Consider the following 19,262-nt stretch of genomic DNA (forward strand, 5'->3'; position numbering starts at 1 on the left):
AGAGATTTATGAGAATTATCAGAGATATATGCCTGTCATGCAAAGATAAATGTTCAATGCTTAGCAGCAGTGATTGATCTGCAATAATGGGGTGAGTTTTCACACCAGGAGTTTCCTAAGGCAAAAATCAAAATTCAAGGACAAACAGACAAAACCCCACACACTGAGTAATGACAATTTGGCTAATATTGCATTTTGGGGTACTGTCCAGTACTCTGATTGCCAAACCTAGAAATCTTGACATATTGGACTACAGAATGGAGTTCCTTTAAATGTCATTGTCAAATGGATATAGTAAGTCAATAGTCAATAAGCACTAAGTAGGGTGCATGGGCTATTGTAGAAGGGCTAGCCCCTCTGGCATGAGGGTTTGGCAAGCTTTTTTCAAAGCTACTCATACACATTCGGTGTCCACCTTTTACCCACCTCTCATCTGTGGTTTCAAGAAGTCTAGTAAAACCATCTTTAAAGACAAGTTAAAACAGGTTAAAAGTAACTGAGAAGCCTGAACTCCATCAGTGAGCTAGGGAGATGTCTACTCCAGGCATGTGAAGAATTTCTTCCAAGGAATGAGCAGATGAAAACAGTTTGTTCATGAAGGTGGCTAAAGCAATCACTGTGGAGTGTGTGGAGAATTTGTCGGACATCAAAGGCAACAAGATCATCCACTACATCCTGGGACATCACAAGTTGTCTTGGACTCTGTCCTTGCCACTGGATTTGGATGGCTCTGGAAGAGACAACAGAACTGAAGACTTTTGTGATTCTGCTTCATTTAAATCCAATTCATTAACAAGTTGAGAAATGAAGGATGAACAACAATAAGAACTAAATAAACACTTTCTATGTACCAGGCATTGTACCAAGTGATATATATACAAAGAAAAGCAAGAAATAGTCCTGGCACTCCAGAATCTTACAATATAATGGAGAAGACAACATGAGAATAACTAGATTAATATTAGATGTATACAGAGCAGACTGAAAGTCATCTCAGAGGGGAGATAAGAATAGCTGTAGGAATGAGGAAGGCATCCAACAGAAAGTGGCATTGGAGCTGAATCTTAAAGGAAGGTAGAAAAAAAGGAAGTGAAAGTGATAAGGGAGAACTGTCTAGGCATATGGGACAGCCATTTGCAATTATGTAGTGATAAGAAATGAAGTTTTCTGTTCAAGGAACAAGTAGGATAATATAGATAGATCATAGAATGTGTGGAAGTGAATAAATTATAAGAAGACTGGAAAAGTAAAAGGGGGTTAGGCTGCAAAAAGCTTTAGATGCCATAAACTTTATCATAAAATTGAAGAGTTGAGATAATAGCCACCATATTTGATGGTTCTCCATTAAATAGAATATATATGTTCATATGTATAATTGAATTTCTGAATTACATAAAGTGCAGAGTAAGAAATGAAAATATCTTTCTCAACTCTGTCAGATTGGAATATATTGCTCTGTAATTTTTGTGAACCCTTAGGCTCATTGATACACTGATTGGATGGTACATCCTATGCTGATGTGAACCAGAGTCTCTCTATATTTTCTTATTCCATGCAATTTTTGTCAATGTCTTTCCATAAGATTCAATCGCTGGCCAATGACCTTCCTTTGGGTTCATTTAATCTTTAGATAGAGTCATGAAAAGCACTGACATGTCAGCCCCAATTTTTTTTTCCCAAAAAATATTGGAAAACAGATCTTGATACAATAAAGACAATCACTACATAAGTCCTGTGCAACTGCGTAAATTCCTCATGTACTAATATTATCATGGAGAAATGGGTGGATTTTTTAATGTAGGAAGAATATTTCCCTGGGTATGATCTCAGGAAATAACAAGAAATAAATGTATTTGTTAACTATTTTTAATTTTTCATCTAACCAGTATTTATTTTAATTTCTCTTACACTGAAGAAATCATTAATAAATCTTAATTTTAAAAGAATACATACATTCATCAGCTTCCTCCCCACTTTACAGAGGTGGGGACCTAGAGAGCTGAAACATTACAAATACTACCAGACGTGACTGATGTATATGATTCATTTTGCTAAACTGCTTCCACCACCACATCCTCTCTTAATCCTCATTACTAGGGTTCATTCCATGTATAGAATAAGGGAGCAAGATTTTTAAAAATCTCCAGATTACATCAATATACTTTTAAATCATTGTTTTCTAATTTTTTTGTGCTCCTCTCTTTTCACCCTTTCCCCATCCCCAAGACAGCAGGTAATATGGCATAGTTTGTACACTTGTAATCATATGATACATATTTCCATATTCATCATTTTGTTAAATAATATACATATCTTTTATACTAGAGAAAAATTCATAGAGGAAATGAAGTAAAGAAGATGAAAAATAAAGAATGACATATTTCAATGTACATTCAAATTCTGTTAGTTCTTTCTATGGTGGTGGATAGCCTTTTTTGTCATAAAATCATTGTTCTGGAATTGTCGTGGATCCTTGCCTTTTGGGTAATAGTTAAGTCATTCAGTTGATCATGGTACATTATTGCTGTTAGTTACATTTAAATGTTTAGAGAAGGGAATGGAATAAGCACTGATTTAAGACCAATTATTTATTTGATTATTTCATTGCCAGGCACTATGCTAAGTGCTTTCTAAATATCATCTCATTTGATGAGTGTAGATGATGTAAAATATCATATATATATATATAACATACAATAATAAGCATATACATATAAGTCAATGAAAATTATAACTATTTTTTAAAATTAAATCAATTAAAATGTTTTTAATTAGGATTTTGAAAATAAGAGATAAAGAAAAGGGATAAATGAGAGAAATACTTATGCATAATGAATATTTTAAATTCCTATCAGAAATTCAGAAAATTTCTAGCATGTAGAAACCCAGTGAAACCTTGAAATTCTACTGAATTGAATTTTAAAGCAGTAGACATGTTATTAGGAAAGAAATATTTCATGGATCAATACTTGATAAGCACATGAAGCATTCGAGACATTGCCCAACAGATCTGCAAGGTACAAAAGGTAAATAAATTTAGTTATAGGCTCATAAATGATTTAGATACTTGTTGCATAGCTTGTAAGTAATGGAAGGGGACTTAAGAATTCAATGGCCAAAACTTCTCCCTTTGAAGATGTGCATCTCAGGAGAGGCTTTAAAGACAGTTTAAGCAATTTGATCAAATAGTAAATAGTAGGTGTAGAAGGTGTAGAATTTAAACTGATAGTTACTGACTCCAAATCTATTTCCCTTTCATATGGATAGTATTAACAGAGCAGGGACTTGAATGTTGGTCTTCTTGGTTTAGACAAGGGCTCTGAATCACCTAATGGGAAAGGAAGAGGAATTCAGTTCCACACATATCTATTAAGCCCCTACTTTGTGGATATAATTATGCTAGATGATGAGGACAAAGATTTTTTTAAAAGTAAAATAACATAGTCCTTGCCCATATGGCTTACCTTCTATGGGAGAGACACATCATTCATATGCATAAGTCTAAGATATATAGATATAGATATATATAAGCATATATGTGTATATGTATATGTATGTATGTGCATATATATGCATATATGTAAAGTATAAGATATATTACATATAAATCCATTACAAAGTACTAGCTCTGAGTAAGTGAGGCAACAAAATAGACCTTGAATTTCAGTAGTGACTTACTTTGGAATTCTTAATTAAAGCAAGTTGAGATTTAAAGTTGAAAAGGATTTTAAAGACAGTCTAGTCCCAGTCTCTTTTTATAGATAAAGGAATTGAGGATAAGTAAATTGTCCAATGTTACAAAAGTATTACATATTTGAAGCACGACTTGAACCTAGGAATTCCTGATTCTAACTTCATCACAACCCATGAAACCATCGTACCTTTTTAGATTGGTCCAGGAAGGTTTCACTAAGGATATTTGTCTTGAGCAAACTTTTAACAGATTGATGAGATGTCTTTGGAGATTTGAGACTGGAGGACTGAGGGGCATCAGATATGCAGCAATAGAATTTCTTTGGCATTTTAATGAAGCTTCATGGTGAAATGATTAAATCATTAGTATGTCTGGCCTCCAGTTCTAATCTGAATTCTACTACTAAAAACTAAAGAGTTTTTTCTCTTTCATTTAGTAATATTTGCATCCATATTTCATCAATGCTGTGTATTATCCATAGATCTAAAATGGCAGCCTGTGTGATATTTCAGAGGATAATATAATTTACCATCCAAGTATATCATTAATTTTATCAACTCTATCTATACCAAAATGTCTTCTCTCCCTTTCATTTCCTTAGCTTGATATTTTTCTTATTCAAAACAGGAGTAAAATCTGACAAGAGAGGCCCTAGGATTATTATTGCTGGACAATGTTTATCATGCTTCATGTTCTTATTAAGTATCGAGGTATGAAATGTCCCTTTCCCAATGACATGTCAATTGCTTTAAAATTCAATACAGTAGAATCTCAATGTTTCACAGTATTGCTATGCTCTAAAAATTCTCTGAATTCCTCATGGGAATTGGGATTATTCATCATGTTTAAGTATTTCTATCATTTATCCCTTTTCTTTATCTTTTACTTTCTAAATTCTCTTAGAAAAAAAATTTTAATTGAAGGTAACTGGGACTAGAGAAATATCCATTTTGAAAAAAAAGAGATTAAAGTAGCAGAAAATGTAATGCTTACCATAAAATATTTAGTTCATCATTTTCCTTCTTTTTTCTATCCCATCTTTCTTCCCTATGTTTTTTCTTCCTCCTTTCCCTACTCATTCCATCCCCCTTAATTTCCTTAGCCTCCTTATTTCTAACCTTTCTTCCCTATGCCTTTCTCTAGGCTCTTCCCTGCCATAATATCATTCCTCCTTTTCTTTTTTCCTCTCTTCCTTTCATTTTAGGCAACTATATAAAAAAGAAGAAAAATAAGTGGAATGGAAAATATTTTCCCATGTTACCCTGGGCTACAGGGTATAGAATGAGAGGTAGAGATAGATATGTCATATAGTTTCTCAATTTTTTAATGTGACTTTAAAAAAATCAAGAATCATTTACAGTGGTTAGCAAAGATTATCCTAGCAGTTGTATTGCTTCAAATTAAGATGAAAATAAAGTTGCAAAGTCTATTTCCAATTTATTTTACATTGAAGTACTAAAACCTTCCTACAAACAGGATTGTTTGCTTAACTTCATCAATCTTTGACAATGAAAAAAACATCCCTGAACCCTCAAGAGAGCCTTCATTGTGTTGGCTGCTAGTTAAAAATACATAATTTTTGTACCTCTCATTTTCTGAGTATTACATGTGGTTTATATATCATTAATGTGGCCCAAATTTGTACAGCAAAGACCTCAGAATAGTTTTGAAATTTTGAGGATGAAGTTTATCCAGAAAAAAAAGCAAATTTTGTATTTGATCCTTATTACCTGCTCTTTCAGCTCTCATTTTTCATCCAGTTATAGTGACAAGTCCCTTAGGAATTGTGGTGTCATTCAATATAGGAACCTAAGAGTGGCATTTCCCAATACTACAGTGGCTTGGTTCTTTAATTACCTGGTATCATTGTACCAAGATGACAGAAACATTATTTTCTCTCCTGGCTATACAATGAATGGGCTCCTCTTTTCATTCATCTTCTCCATTTTCTTTACAGCTTGCCCCCCAGGGACCTATGGACACGAGTGTGATGGTATCTGTAAGTGTCAGAATGGAGGATCCTGTGACCCTCTAACAGGCCAATGCCATTGTCCCCCTGGAGTTCATGGGATGATCTGTGAAGATGGTATGGGATCCTGTCTTCAACTAAAGATGATTTCTGTTTGAGTACCTGATCACTTCTAATAGGAAACCTGCTACTGGCTGGCTCATTTGGTATTCTACCACATAGCCTTTTCTGTGAAATTAAGACTTGATACTTTTAAAATATTCTACCACATAGCCTTTTCTGTGAACTTAAGACTTGATACTTTTAAAAACGTTTTAAGTGATTTAAATGACTTGATGGATGATGATATAATCATCATCAATGTTAAAAACAAATGCTCCAGCTGGAATCTAGAGAATCTAAGCCAGCTCTGATACTCATTGGGTATATGGCCATGGGCAAGTCAAGTTGCCCTTCAGAGTCTAATTTTTAGAGGCAGTTAAGCATAATGAATATATATTGGTCTTATAGTAATGAAAAGCTAAGTTCAAATTTTTCCTGGCCCTTAATAAATGATTATTGATTCATTGGTCATGGACCAGAAACTTGGCTTCACAGAGCCCACATTCATTCATTTTAGCATTCATAAAGTTAATAACATAATATGCTCTTCAAATACTCACTATATCATTAATACCCTTGTAACCCTATATAAGTCATTTAACATCATTGAGTCACACTATCATCATCTGTTTAACAAAAAAGAAGCTACTATCTACTTGTCTGAGCTTGTTCAACAATGAATCCCAGATAACAAGAACATCACATTCACTTTAATAACTCTGTGTTCCATCAGATACCAAGGGAAGAACCAAAGAAACATTGAGCAACACTCTAGTTCTCAAAGAACTTGCTATCTCTGTCGCTCAAAGAAGCCATGTGATATATATGGATTTGTCCATGTATACACATATATTCACATATATACACGGAGAGTCTAAACTCTTATTCTTCATTGCTGAGTTTCAGAAATCAAATGACCATGACATCAAGGAGTCAATCACACAAGTATTGGTTAACAAACTATAGTTGCTTTCTCATAATCAATAAACCAAAATGAATAAAACCAAACCTATTAGGTTATTCACCAATTGTGTTATTTCCATGTTTCCTCCAAAAATAGGAATCTCCAAAGAAATCCATTTTGTTTTTGTTGTTCATTCACTTCAGTTGTGTTTGACCATAGACACACATGGACTCAGTAATTTAAGAAAAGACATATAGATCCAGCACTTGGGCTCAAATCTTTCCATATTATTATTCAGGGATTCTGCTATCTAGACTCTTTTGGTTCTCATTTTGGACCTGATATAACTGGTCTCCTATCATGTGTCTATAACAGTGAATACAGTGTATGTGAGACCCCCTAAAACGTGCCTAATCAAAGGTTCTCAATTGTGTTCAGAAACCAGAGAAACGTACACAGGCACCATGATGTCATTATCCCATGTACTCCTCTATTGATTTCCTTCATTTATCTTTTCCCAAAATTTATGTCCTGGAAAAATTCTATAATCTCCCTATATACACACATCTCTGGACAGATAAGGATTTCCTCATTCTCCAGCTCTTGCCACATACATGCAACTGACATCCTATCAGTGCTCCAACCATTCTTTGAAGGCATCTATTAAAACAGACATAATGAACCTACTTCATAGATGTGTTTTGAGAAGAGTGTTTTATAAACTTTAAAACATCATGAAGTGTGTTTTAGTATCATTCCTATAAAAGTCAGAGTTGTGAAATATTCAAATGCAGATATCTACATTACCCATCTCTATTTAAAACAACAACAACATAATTTTACACATAGACCAACACTTTCTTTCCATGTCCTCACACTATCTAGGATGCCCTAAAGGATTCTTTGGAAAGGATTGCAATAAGAAATGTATATGTGCCCACCACAGCTATTGCCATAGGGTCTATGGAGTTTGTCTATGTGATCCAGGACTCTACGGTCGGTTCTGCCATCTGAGTAAGTCACGTTCATTTATTTATCCAATCTCTATTGACAAAATAAAGATTCAGAAAGGTGGAGGTACTTAGTTCTATCCCAAGGGCAGAGTCATCTTTTTTTCTTATAAAGTTAAGGAAAATATTGGTGAGATGATTATTTTCTGGTGTTCCTGATAATTATGCATAAAGAATTGGGGGGTGTAGTTATGCTTGTCCCTCAAGGGAATGTTAATGCTTCTCAAGCAACACCTGAGGTATGCTCCATGAACACCTATCTATGCTTTGAACATTTCCCTTTGGAAGGCTCATGGGAAAACACATGAATGAGTAGAAAAATATGTTTCCACAGCCTGGAAATTTTCTTTGTTAACCTTTATGTCTTGTTCAGGTAGTTGACATTTTTAGTTCCACTTTCAAGAAGACTTGTTTAGCATGATATAGATGGGAATTCTCTTTCCAGTATAGATATGATAAGATGACTACTGAAGTCCTCTCAAAATCAAATATTATGTGATTCTGTAACTAATAAAATAAAATTTCTGAAAAAAAGACAGGAAGGGGTAAATGATAAAAAGGTCAGAATAATAATATGTTGTAGTGAATATATATATATATATATATATAGAGAGAGAGAGAGAGAGAGAGAGAGAGAGAGAGAGAGAGAGAGAGAGAGAGAGAGAGAGAGAGAGAGAGAGAGAGAGAGAGAGAGAGAGAGAGAGAGAGAGAGAGAGAGAGAGAGAGAGAGAGAGGGAGGGAGAGGGAGGGAGGGAGGGAGGGAGAGAGAGAGAGTTTCCTCTAAGAAGTTCAGATAGTTCTTTAAAGTATTAAAAACTTTTGAAAACTAAAAGCTTCAAAACATTTTCCCTAACAGGGTCCCAGTCCATCTCCTTTTTCTTTTCTTTGCATATTCACTTCCAACTCTAATGCTGTTCAAGTCTCAGGAAAACCATAACAAAATGTTTCAGCCCATTAATTATTTTTATAAGCATAGCTAAAGAACTGATTCCAGTCTTTAATCTCCCTGTCTAAAGCTATTCCCAAGTCATCACATATACATTAAACAACCAGACATTCTTTAAGATATAAAACTGAATTTTTATTTCAAAAGTAAATCTCAGTGAAGGAAACTCCATTCTCTTTGCTAATTTATCACAATAATCATATAATTTGGGATTATCACACTGTTCTGTTATACTTGACCTGATCTCTCTCACCCTCCCTGTTCAGACCACAACACTTTGATTTTCCTTTTGGCCATCAAGTCTCACTGGTTTCCATAACTCCTCCAGATTGTGGAGGAAGAGTCAAGAATTGGACCATGGAAAGCAAATCAAGCTCACAATCAGAAAGGGAGAAACATCTATTTGAGGAAGATATCAATAGATGGGAAAGCCCTGGAAATTAGTGGATCTAAAAAGAATACTACCTGACCACCTGGATGAATGTAGGGGACCAAGAGTGACAATTGCATCTTAGAAGTCATTTTGTATTATCTTATAAGCTCCTTTCCATTAGTTAGGATAATAAAGTGTTGACTGTAACAACTTTTCCATCAAATTGGCTTGATATGCTAAGACCCATATGGGTATAACATAATTATACTGTGCCCTTGAGCATATGAGAAAGATCCTCCATTTGTTGATATTCTTTCTTCTCCTCACCTTGCCTATTAATAATGGGAAAGTCCATTCACATTCATAATATATCAGAGATACCGAGATATCTTTTTGGAAAGAGGATCAAATTATGGTTAGTAGTTTCTTTGGGGGAAACATCCATTATGTGTTTACTGAATACAAAGTTAGTGCCCTTTCCATTTAGGACCCTCATTCTAACTTCTATCACTGCAACTCAATAGTAGTGGAAATACACTGAAGGAAATACAAGCTCAGTTTACCCAAGATGTGTCCAAGATAATGCTCCCATCCCAAAGAATGACTTTTTGAGATCCAGAGTGTGTAAAATTACTTTGGGCGACTGCAAGATGAAAGGGAACTCAAACAATGACTACTCTTCCCAATGAAGCTTGTCCATCATCTCTATGCTGCTGTGGAATGAATATGGCACCACACTTTTCCCAGGATGCCCTTAAAGAATTCTACGATAGGCACCCGTTGAGCATGCTGAGCTGGAATTGCAATCCCAGTCGCTCTAAAGCCTTTTAAGTAGTTCAGGCTTCACTGTTCACATCAGGTTGCCAAAAAGAAAATGAATTGCCTGATTTGAAAAGACATTTGTTTCCCTGTTTTTTTGGCAGATAGGATGATCCCCTTGTTTTTTCCCCCTATAATCAGGCACTGCAGAGCGTCAGGCCTGTGTGCTAACAATTTAAACTAGGGAAAGCTGAGTTTGCAGGTGACCGATTTGCTTCAATCTGCTTGCAGCCTGTCCCAAGGGAGCCTATGGAGCTGGCTGCTCTTCCGAATGTCAGTGTGTGGAGGAGAACACCCTGGATTGCAATGCCAAAAATGGTTCATGCACCTGCAAATCTGGTTACCAAGGCAACAGATGCCAGGAAGGTATAATCTGATGACCACTTCCTTTCTTCTTTTTATTAACGATGCTTTCCATTTTGTCAAACACCCCATGGTCTCTTATTAGTTAATCTACTAGTGGCCCCAGGAGGTGAGTCAGCATCATTAATCCCCCATGTGCAGGTAAGGAAGTGGGACATGGAGCAATGGACTAATTACCCGCATCGCCATAGTCTCTACTGTTAGGTAGTGCTGGGTAAGCCTTAGCAGTGGAAGAAAGATCTCATTTCAGGGTATCTAACATTAAGAAGATTAAGGTGAGCCAATCACTCCATTGTATACTAAACAGTTAAGAGAACCTTGAACTGGTTACCATCTGGGCTCTAAACCATTTGTCTGATGAAAAGAACATCCATTCCAGCAGATCCATGTCACAGACTGCTAACCGGAGAAGGAAACTGAAGGTTACAAATTGTTTGGGGTAATTATTCTTTTTGAAGCATGCCTTTGTTGAATAAATCTATTTTAGTCAAAGTAAATAGACAGAGAACTAGTGAAAATTATCTTAAGTCATGAGAAGTATACTTTCTGCTCTGAATCAATAAAATTTGATTTGAATGCTGGCTTTTGGAAGGTCAGAGGACCTGAGCTGGTGTTCTTGATCTGTTCAACCTGACATCATTAACTGGGTGAGTCTTGTACTTAACCTCACTCATCCATAAAATGAGGAGATTTGCCTCAATCTCTCTAATGTCCCTTCCATCTTCTTTTCAGGAGTGAAAGATAAACCTTTGTACTCAGAGGTCATGATCTGCCCTGCATTAGAAGTTTCGATTATGTCTGTAGTATATTAGAAATATAAATAGGCACTGGATACATGGTTTCATTGGTATAGGGGAAATTTCTCTTTCCATGAAGATCAATATTCTGGGAAATTAAGAGGTTAAGTGACTTGCCCAAAGTCATATAGTCTGTATGTGTCACAGGCAAAATCTGATCTCAGGTATTTCTATAATGTTTTGTAGTAAAGGACTTTAAAGAGGGGATTTATAAGACCAAACATTCACAGGTTTTTGAGATGAAAGATGGCTATATACCCAACCCTGTCATTTTACATTATAGGAAGCTAAACCCCAGACAGGTGAAATAACTTGCACAGGGCACAGGTGGTAGATAGTAAGTTCAGGATTCAAAATCAGGTTCTCCAAATCTAGCATGCATTCAACTGTATCAAAATGGTTTTTTAATATCTCTGTGGCAGCTGCATGGCACCACAGTGTGTAGAACACTGGGTCTAAAGTTCAGAAGACCTGAGTTCAGATGTAACCTCAGTTATTTACCAACTGTGAGACCCTGTGCAAGTCATTTAGCTGCTATTTGTCTCAATTTCCTCATTTGTAAAAATGGGGGTAACAATCACACTCTATCTTCTGTTGTTGTTGTGAGGTTCAAAAGAGAGAATAATTGTAAAGGGTTGATATAATATGATATGGACATTAGCTGCTACTTTTATTGGTATTAATTATGATTATTCCCTGGGGCCAACTTTTTAAAACCTGGTATAATCAGAGATATCTTTAAGGAGAAAAATGGGGAACAGGAATTATCTTTCTACTATCAGGTCTGTTTCTACTCTGTGGGCTCATTTCTAAAAAGAAGCCTTAAATGTCTGTCTTAAAATAATTTAGCCTTTGTTTGGAATCCACAGAATGCCTACCAGATTTCTATGGTCCTGGCTGCAAATTGCCTTGTAACTGTTCTGGATTGCCCTGTGACCATACAACTGGAGAATGCCAGCAGCTATGCCCACCTGGGTTCCACGGAGACAGGTGTCATTTAGGTGAGTTATAATTGAAAGAACCTTGGATGAAAAGGGTTCAAATTCCCCTGTGAACTTATTAGCTGTGTGACACTTGGAAATTCATATCATCCCTCTGCACTCATCTTCTTTTTTTGTAAAATGGGGAAGATATGATTATATGAAGGCTTTGCAAACCTTTAAATTTGAAGTATGATTATTAGTCATAAAACCTTGTGGTGTAGTATATAAAGAGCATTCAAGTACCATCCCTAATACAACGTCTCTAACACACACTGATTTCATGACCTTAGATAAGTCATTTCATTTCACGATGCCTTTGGGCAAGCTCTACCCAGTATGACTGCATATACATTTCATATAATACATTCATATACAAATACATATATGTTACATATTAAATATATATGCCTGCATATACATTTCATATAATACATTCATATATAAATACATATATGTTACATATTTTATATAAACATATATATGCCTGCATATACATTCCATATAATACATGCATGTATATATAGATTACATATTTTAGATATACATATATATGTATATACATATATAAACTTGGTAGCTGAAATTTATCTATTTTTCTCAAGGAGACAAAGAAAGTAATGTCAGGGAAGAGAAGTGAGAAAAAATGAAGTTCCAGCAGTTAGAACCTACCCTTGCTGTGATGCCCTGGACCAATGGCTTAACCTTCTCAAGCTAGGAATTGGTTCCCAGGCATCAGAGAGTGTTTTCCCAGTGGCGAAATCACACTTAGGAAGAAAAGGGATGGGAGGTGGAAACCATACTGCTAGGTAAATATAATTTATTCTGATAACATTTCCTTAAAATAGCTGCTGAATAAACAAGACTGAGAGCTACCTCTACTATTCCCACTGTGATAGGAAAGAAGTTGAAGGTCTATGTAAATCAGCCAAGTAGAGAGGTCACTGTAATCTCTGGAAAACATATTATTTTTCAATCAGATAACTTTGCCCAATTCTGATATTTTTGTCTAACCACAAAATGAAATTATGAATAAGACTGACACTAGTGAATGAGTCAGACATGATTGGCAGCTGAAATCAAGGAGAAAGGGGATATCCAGGAGTTTATACCTGATGAAAACAGGTCTTGATTGTTTTCTTTGGGGTTAAGTGTATTTTTTTAAGAAGCAAAAGAATCTTATTGTTCCAGTTCTCAGAGAATCTGCTAAAATTCTGAAGGTGGGAACCAGTGCCTCTCATTCTCATGTATTGTTAATTAAAGATCTCAAATTGTTTCAGGGACACTAATGAAATGGAGCTTTCCATCAGCACCACTCAGGTTGGTAAGCACTGTTACAAATTACTTTGAACAGCAGAATATCCTGTTTCCTCCACCAAGCTATTAGATGACAAAAAACAATCAATGGCTTGGCCTTGTTTTCTACAGCATGTAGACTAGGATATTTTGGTGCTGACTGTAATCAAAGCTGTGACTGCAGAGGGGCACCATGTGATATAGGGACAGTTCAATGTCAGGATGGCAAAAAGAGAGTTCTCTTAGACGAAGGTGGGTCTCATGCTGCTTGGCTTGGGAGTTATGAGAATTTTACGTACATCCTTTTTTTTAAAAATCCAGTTCTGTTTTGGAGATTTACTGAATGGACAGAGCTGGACATAGCATGTTGTACTGATTCAGAACTATGCACTGTTAAGCTAATGAATTTTGTTGGCTTGAGGTTCCCTTATTCCATCTCTCTCTGCTCATGAATTCCTTCCATTGAGATTCTAATTTAGGTAAAGATTTTAGTGATAAAAATAACAGCAATAATGACAGCAACATAAAACACTCAATTCATTGGTCTCTGTTTCCTTTTATGCAAAATAGTGGGAAGTCTGGACTAGATGACCTCTGAGTTTCCTTCTATCCCATATTCATTCATGATAGAAAGAGTCATCCAGTATCATTTCTACAATTTCTCTGCCCAAGGCACTTACATTAAATGATTCTATGATCGATTTCATTTTATGGTGATAGTCACTGGGGCCTGAGGAACCCGTGGACTCTTAAAAGAAATAAGAACAGACCAGGAGAATAGTCCATAACCCCACAACTCTGAGGCTTCTTCTTGAATAGTATTTCCTTAGCTTCCATTGCAAACTAGATGCCATTTTAAGTTCTTGTTCTATCCAAGTCCTTCTTCAGATAGCTATCAAAATTGTTTCCACTAGTAGTCTTAAGAAACCACTATTTAAAAAGGTATTTTTTACCAAAAATATCAGTTTCTATATGTTTTTCTAAAGTGATAAGATACACTAGCATGTTGATTTCTACAGGGAATTTGGAAGGAAAAGCTAGAAATCCTTAGAGATTTCAAGGATTTTTTTTCTTCCCTGCTCAGGCTTCAACACACTGAGATATCCACATGCAGATACATGTTATATAAACATACATACCTATCACCATATATTATTTTACTTGTAACTTTATGTGGATATAGATGTATGTATTTCAATTTCCTACAGCCATAGCAGAAATGTCAATTTAGCTTGAGATTTTAACACAAATTTGAGATCCTTTTACCTTTCCTTTTTTATTTCTTGAGACAATTCCCAAAGACCTCTGGGGAGCTGAACACCAATTCTCCTGTTGACACTGAAAAAGGACTGGTAACAAAGAAATGGGGTTCCACCACTGCCTTGCAGGACACACTAGAAAATCCTATTCTCTACCTAAGTCACCAAATTGGACAAACCTACTATAGAAAGTCAATAAAGGCATCAGCCTTTTAAATGATTTTTTTTAAAAACCTAGTTATTTTCTGAGTTACTGCTATGATAGGAGATACTAATTAAATTATGGTGGGGGACACTTGAAAGAACTTTGTAGTCTGAATTTATAATTCTTTTCAGAGAAAGATTTTAAATGAGTAATGGTGATGAAAGAGGAAGTTCCTAAAAAGTGTGCAAACATAATGCCTCCATCTTCTTTTCATGTATGATAGCCTGATAATTCATTGTAACTGCCAACTTTGAACCATTTTGTTGCTGAAGAGACTTTGGTCTAATGCATAATACTGGAAAATAAGTTTCAGGGCATGTAATAGAGATATGTTGTCCCACTCCTCACCCAATTAGTGATTAGATAACATGGCTTAACAAAAAGATTTTTTTTTAGATTTGTTGTTGTTTAATCATGTATAACCCATTGTAACCCCCATGAGCCATATTGTCTATGAGATTTTATTGGCAAAGATCTTGGAGTGGTGGGTCATTTCCTTCTCCAGCTCACTTTATAGATGAAGAAACTGAGGTAAACTGAGGATTAAATAATTTGCCTAGAATCACACAGCTAGTAAGTGTGAGACCAGAATTGAATTCACAAATATGAGGTTTTCTAACTTCTGCCCAGGACTCTATCCATTGTTTCACCTGCCTCAATAAAAAAGCTGGACTCTAAATCCAAAAGACCTTGATTTTTATACTTCTTCTTTCACCCATGAATTCCTGGGTAAGTCACTTAACTCCAACAGTACTTAAAGCAACTCTCCAAGATTATGTTATGGAGAAGGTGCTCACCTATACTGGTAGAAAAAAATTTGCTTCAGACATTATTGCATCATGGAACTCACAAGACTGGTTCTGTTCCTAATTAGTAGTTGCATACAAATAAAAATAAAATTATAGTATATCTAGATTTAGAAGCTTTGGATTCAAATGCTGCCTCTGACCTTAGATAATTTATTTAATTTGCTTCCAGTTTTCTCATCTATAGGGGTATAACTAGATGAACTCTGAAATCCCTACAAGATCTACATCTATGATCTTTAATATAATGTGATGTAATATAACATCATAATATAATATAAAATAATATAATATGATATGACATGATATAACATAGTATAACATAACATAACATAACATAACATAACATAATATAATATAATATAATATAATATAATATAATATAATACAATACAATACAATACAATACAATACAATACAATACAATACAATATAATATAAATCTACAATCATATGAACCAATATTTACCAGGTGTTCCCTATAGGCAGAGCACTATGTTAAGAGCCAGGTGCTGAAGTTGGAAAGGAAATTGCATAGTCTGGATAATTCAAAAAATATTTATTAAATGTCTAGTTTCAGGACAAGTAGGTAACTCAGTGGACTGAGAGCCAGGCCTAGAGATAGAAGGTCATGGATTGAAATCTGGCCTCAAATATTCTCTAGCTCTGTGATCTGAGGCAAGTGACTTAACCCCAATGCCTAACCCTTACCATTCTTCTCCATTGAAACTAAGACAAAAAGTAAGAGTTTTTTCAATGTCTAAAAAACAACAAAAGGAATGTCTAAATGCTAGGGCTATGACAAAAATGACAAATATCCCGCCCAAAGGAAGAAAGAAAGAAAGAAAGAAAGAAAGAAAGAAAGAAAGAAAGAAAGAAAGAAAGAAAGAAAGAAAGAAAGAAAGAAAGAAAGAAAGAAAGAAAGAAAGAAGGCAGGCAGGCAGGCAGGCAGGCAGGCAGGAAGGAAGGAAGGAAGGAAGGAAGGAAGGAAGGAAGGAAGGAAGGAAGGAAGGAAACTAATAAGTTTGTAACACCATCACCAAAAATTGGGAAACTTGGAAGCAAAATGAATTTGAAGGAAAACATACTGAATGTCATTTTGGACATGCTGAGTTTGAAATATCCTTTAATCCTCTTCTTTAAGGAGTTTATAATCTAGAAAGTCTGTCTAATGAGGATGACAGTGTTGGTCATCATACATAGATTAAACCCTGAGTTGGATTTCTTATAGCTAGGTATAATTTTTTCAAAACCCTATAAATATGTTATTTGGGCACTCTGCTAGTGATCTGATCATATTTTAAAGGGCATAATGTTTGCCCCAAGGACAGTCCTCAATATGGATTGATAAATTACTTAATATATGTTCAATCATATTTTTTTCCTTCTTGGTAACTGGATGGTTTGAGTTTTTATCTGTCATTCTAGTCTTGTTGACAAGCACTTAGAAAAGACTAAAAGTTGTCTAAACCTATAATTAGCCAGCCCTGATATATTTTTACTTTGCTTGCTTTTTCAAACTCATGTTTTAAAGAATCTCAAAGATACAAATTTCCATGTGTCAAAGGTATTTGAGTTACCTTTCAGTGATGAAAATATATTTCCTAGGGTCATGCTCTTAGCTGGATGGGAAAAAAAATATTAAGAAGGCTGAACTTTTCAGTAATCATATCTTAACCATGTTTCAATGTCATGTGATGCAAATATTTTGTTGATAAAACTATTAAAGAAAATACACATCTTGCTTATTTTCAATTATTAAAATTAGTTTTATATATTGTTTACCATTCTCTATTTGGGCACTCTGCTAGTGATCTGATCATATTTTAAAGGGCATAATGTTTGCCCCAAGGACAGTCCTCAATATGGATTGATAAATTACTTAATATATGTTCAATCATATTTTTTTTCCTTCTTGGTAACTGGATGGTTTGAATTTTTATCTGTCATTCTAGTCTTAAAGAATATTTAATAATAATTGTTCTTAATTGTAAAATTATTTAAAGTTTTTTCAAATGTTTTGGACAAATTATCTCAATTATTTGAACTCTGAAACAACCCTGGGAGATATATGCTATTATTATTTCCTCTTTATAAAGGAAGAAATTGAGGATAAAGGAAGTTACATAACTTGCCTAAGGGTTAATAGTGCCATATAATAATAAAAAGAGTCATAATAATAATAATAAATAACACTAAAATAAATAACAAAAGGGTCACATAGCTTGTGGATGGTGTGAGATTTGAACTCACATTTCCCTGATTCCAAATCTAACATGTTTATCCACTACTCCAATTTGTTCCCCTAACTCAGAAATTCACGGTTGTCCAAAGAAAGATGTAGTGATGGGCAATAGGATCTGAACTTATTGATAACAAAACTTTATTCCTTCTTCAAATATGATACCACATCTACAGAGCAGAAAGAGAGTTTTAGCTCCCAGAATCTAACTCCAGGGTACAGAATGGGTTCTTCAAAAATTCAAGTTACATGTTTATATCTACATTTAGAGGGATACATATACACACACACATACATTCACACACACATACAAGTTCTGTAATCACCATAATGTGATACTTAGAAAAATGAATGAGTCTCAGCTATCAGACTCATTTAAAATACATCACACATAACTCACTGAGAATGCGTGCAGCATTTTAAAAGAAGCCTCTATTTGGGGATAGCACATAGCATTTTTCTAAACATCCTGTTATGCTGCTTACATAATTTAAAAACCTAGTTATGCTGCATAATGAACTGTAAAAAAAAAGATGGGTTATAAGGGATAATATGTTTTAGCAGAGAGAACAGAGGAAAAGCTACTCCTGAAGATACTAGCTTTTACATAAACACCAGTGTTCCAAAGAACTCTGAAATAGAAGGAATTGGGGAGAGAGGAAAAATGAAGAAGCATCCTGATTAGCTAAGATATGGAAATCCATTGAGTAATCAATGGTGCTTTTGAAGAGGGGGACAACAGTTAAAATGAAAAATCTCTTTAAAATTGTACATCCCATTGGGCAAACCTGCCTTTGAAATTGAAATAAAAAACAACACCACCACCACTAAGCAATGCCATGTCCATATTTTGACTGTTTCACCTGGTTTAGTTTTCTGTGGCCATAATACATATGGAGAAGTGGATCAAGTGTTGGTCACTGAGCCAGGAAGACCTGGCAACAAATTCTACTTCTGACACACATGAAACATTTGATCATAAGATCATCACTCAACTTCTCAGTATTATGGACAACTTTCCTATACCAATGAAATCACAGGTTCATTCCAAAAATGAAGAAAGGAAGGAGGGGGTGATAAAGAGGAAGGAAGGCATAAATAAATAGAATAATTGAAAGTAATAAAATCACCTCTGAATTTTCATTAAGCAATTTCCATTCCCATAACTGTTCTTCAAAGATTCTTTTTTTTTATTGGGGAAGGAAAAAACAAGAATTTATATAGTACCCTCTAGGTGCCAGATACTATGCTAAGCCCTTTATAAATATTATTTCATTTCACCCTCAAAACAGCCCTACAAATTTGGTATTGTTTTATTTCCCATTTTACAGTTGAGAAAACTGAGGCAAACACAGCCTAAGTGACTTGTCCAGAATTGTATAGCTAGCAAATATGTGAACTCAAGTTTTTCTAACTCCATGTTTAGCCCTTTATCCACTCCAACTACAGCTACATTAATCCTTTTGGTCTTTCTTGCTTGGGTTTTTTCCAGTGTCT

General features: G+C 34.9%; 1 protein-coding gene across 2 annotated transcripts in view; it reads left to right on the forward strand.

Moving 5' to 3' along the window:
* Window positions 1-19,262, forward strand: part of LOC100616966 (EGF-like and EMI domain-containing protein 1) — a 787,120-nt gene that overhangs the window by 615,135 nt on the left and 152,723 nt on the right. For both annotated transcript variants that reach the window (XM_007502250.2, XM_056807813.1), the window contains 4 exons: window positions 5,652-5,780; window positions 7,555-7,683; window positions 10,049-10,183; window positions 11,847-11,978. In XM_007502250.2, coding sequence (XP_007502312.1) covers window positions 5,652-5,780; window positions 7,555-7,683; window positions 10,049-10,183; window positions 11,847-11,978 — 525 coding nt within the window. The remainder of the gene's footprint in view (window positions 1-5,651; window positions 5,781-7,554; window positions 7,684-10,048; window positions 10,184-11,846; window positions 11,979-19,262) is intronic.

Source organism: Monodelphis domestica, chromosome 8 (assembly GCF_027887165.1).
Source record: "Monodelphis domestica isolate mMonDom1 chromosome 8, mMonDom1.pri, whole genome shotgun sequence".
NCBI classification, from domain to species: domain Eukaryota; kingdom Metazoa; phylum Chordata; class Mammalia; order Didelphimorphia; family Didelphidae; genus Monodelphis; species Monodelphis domestica.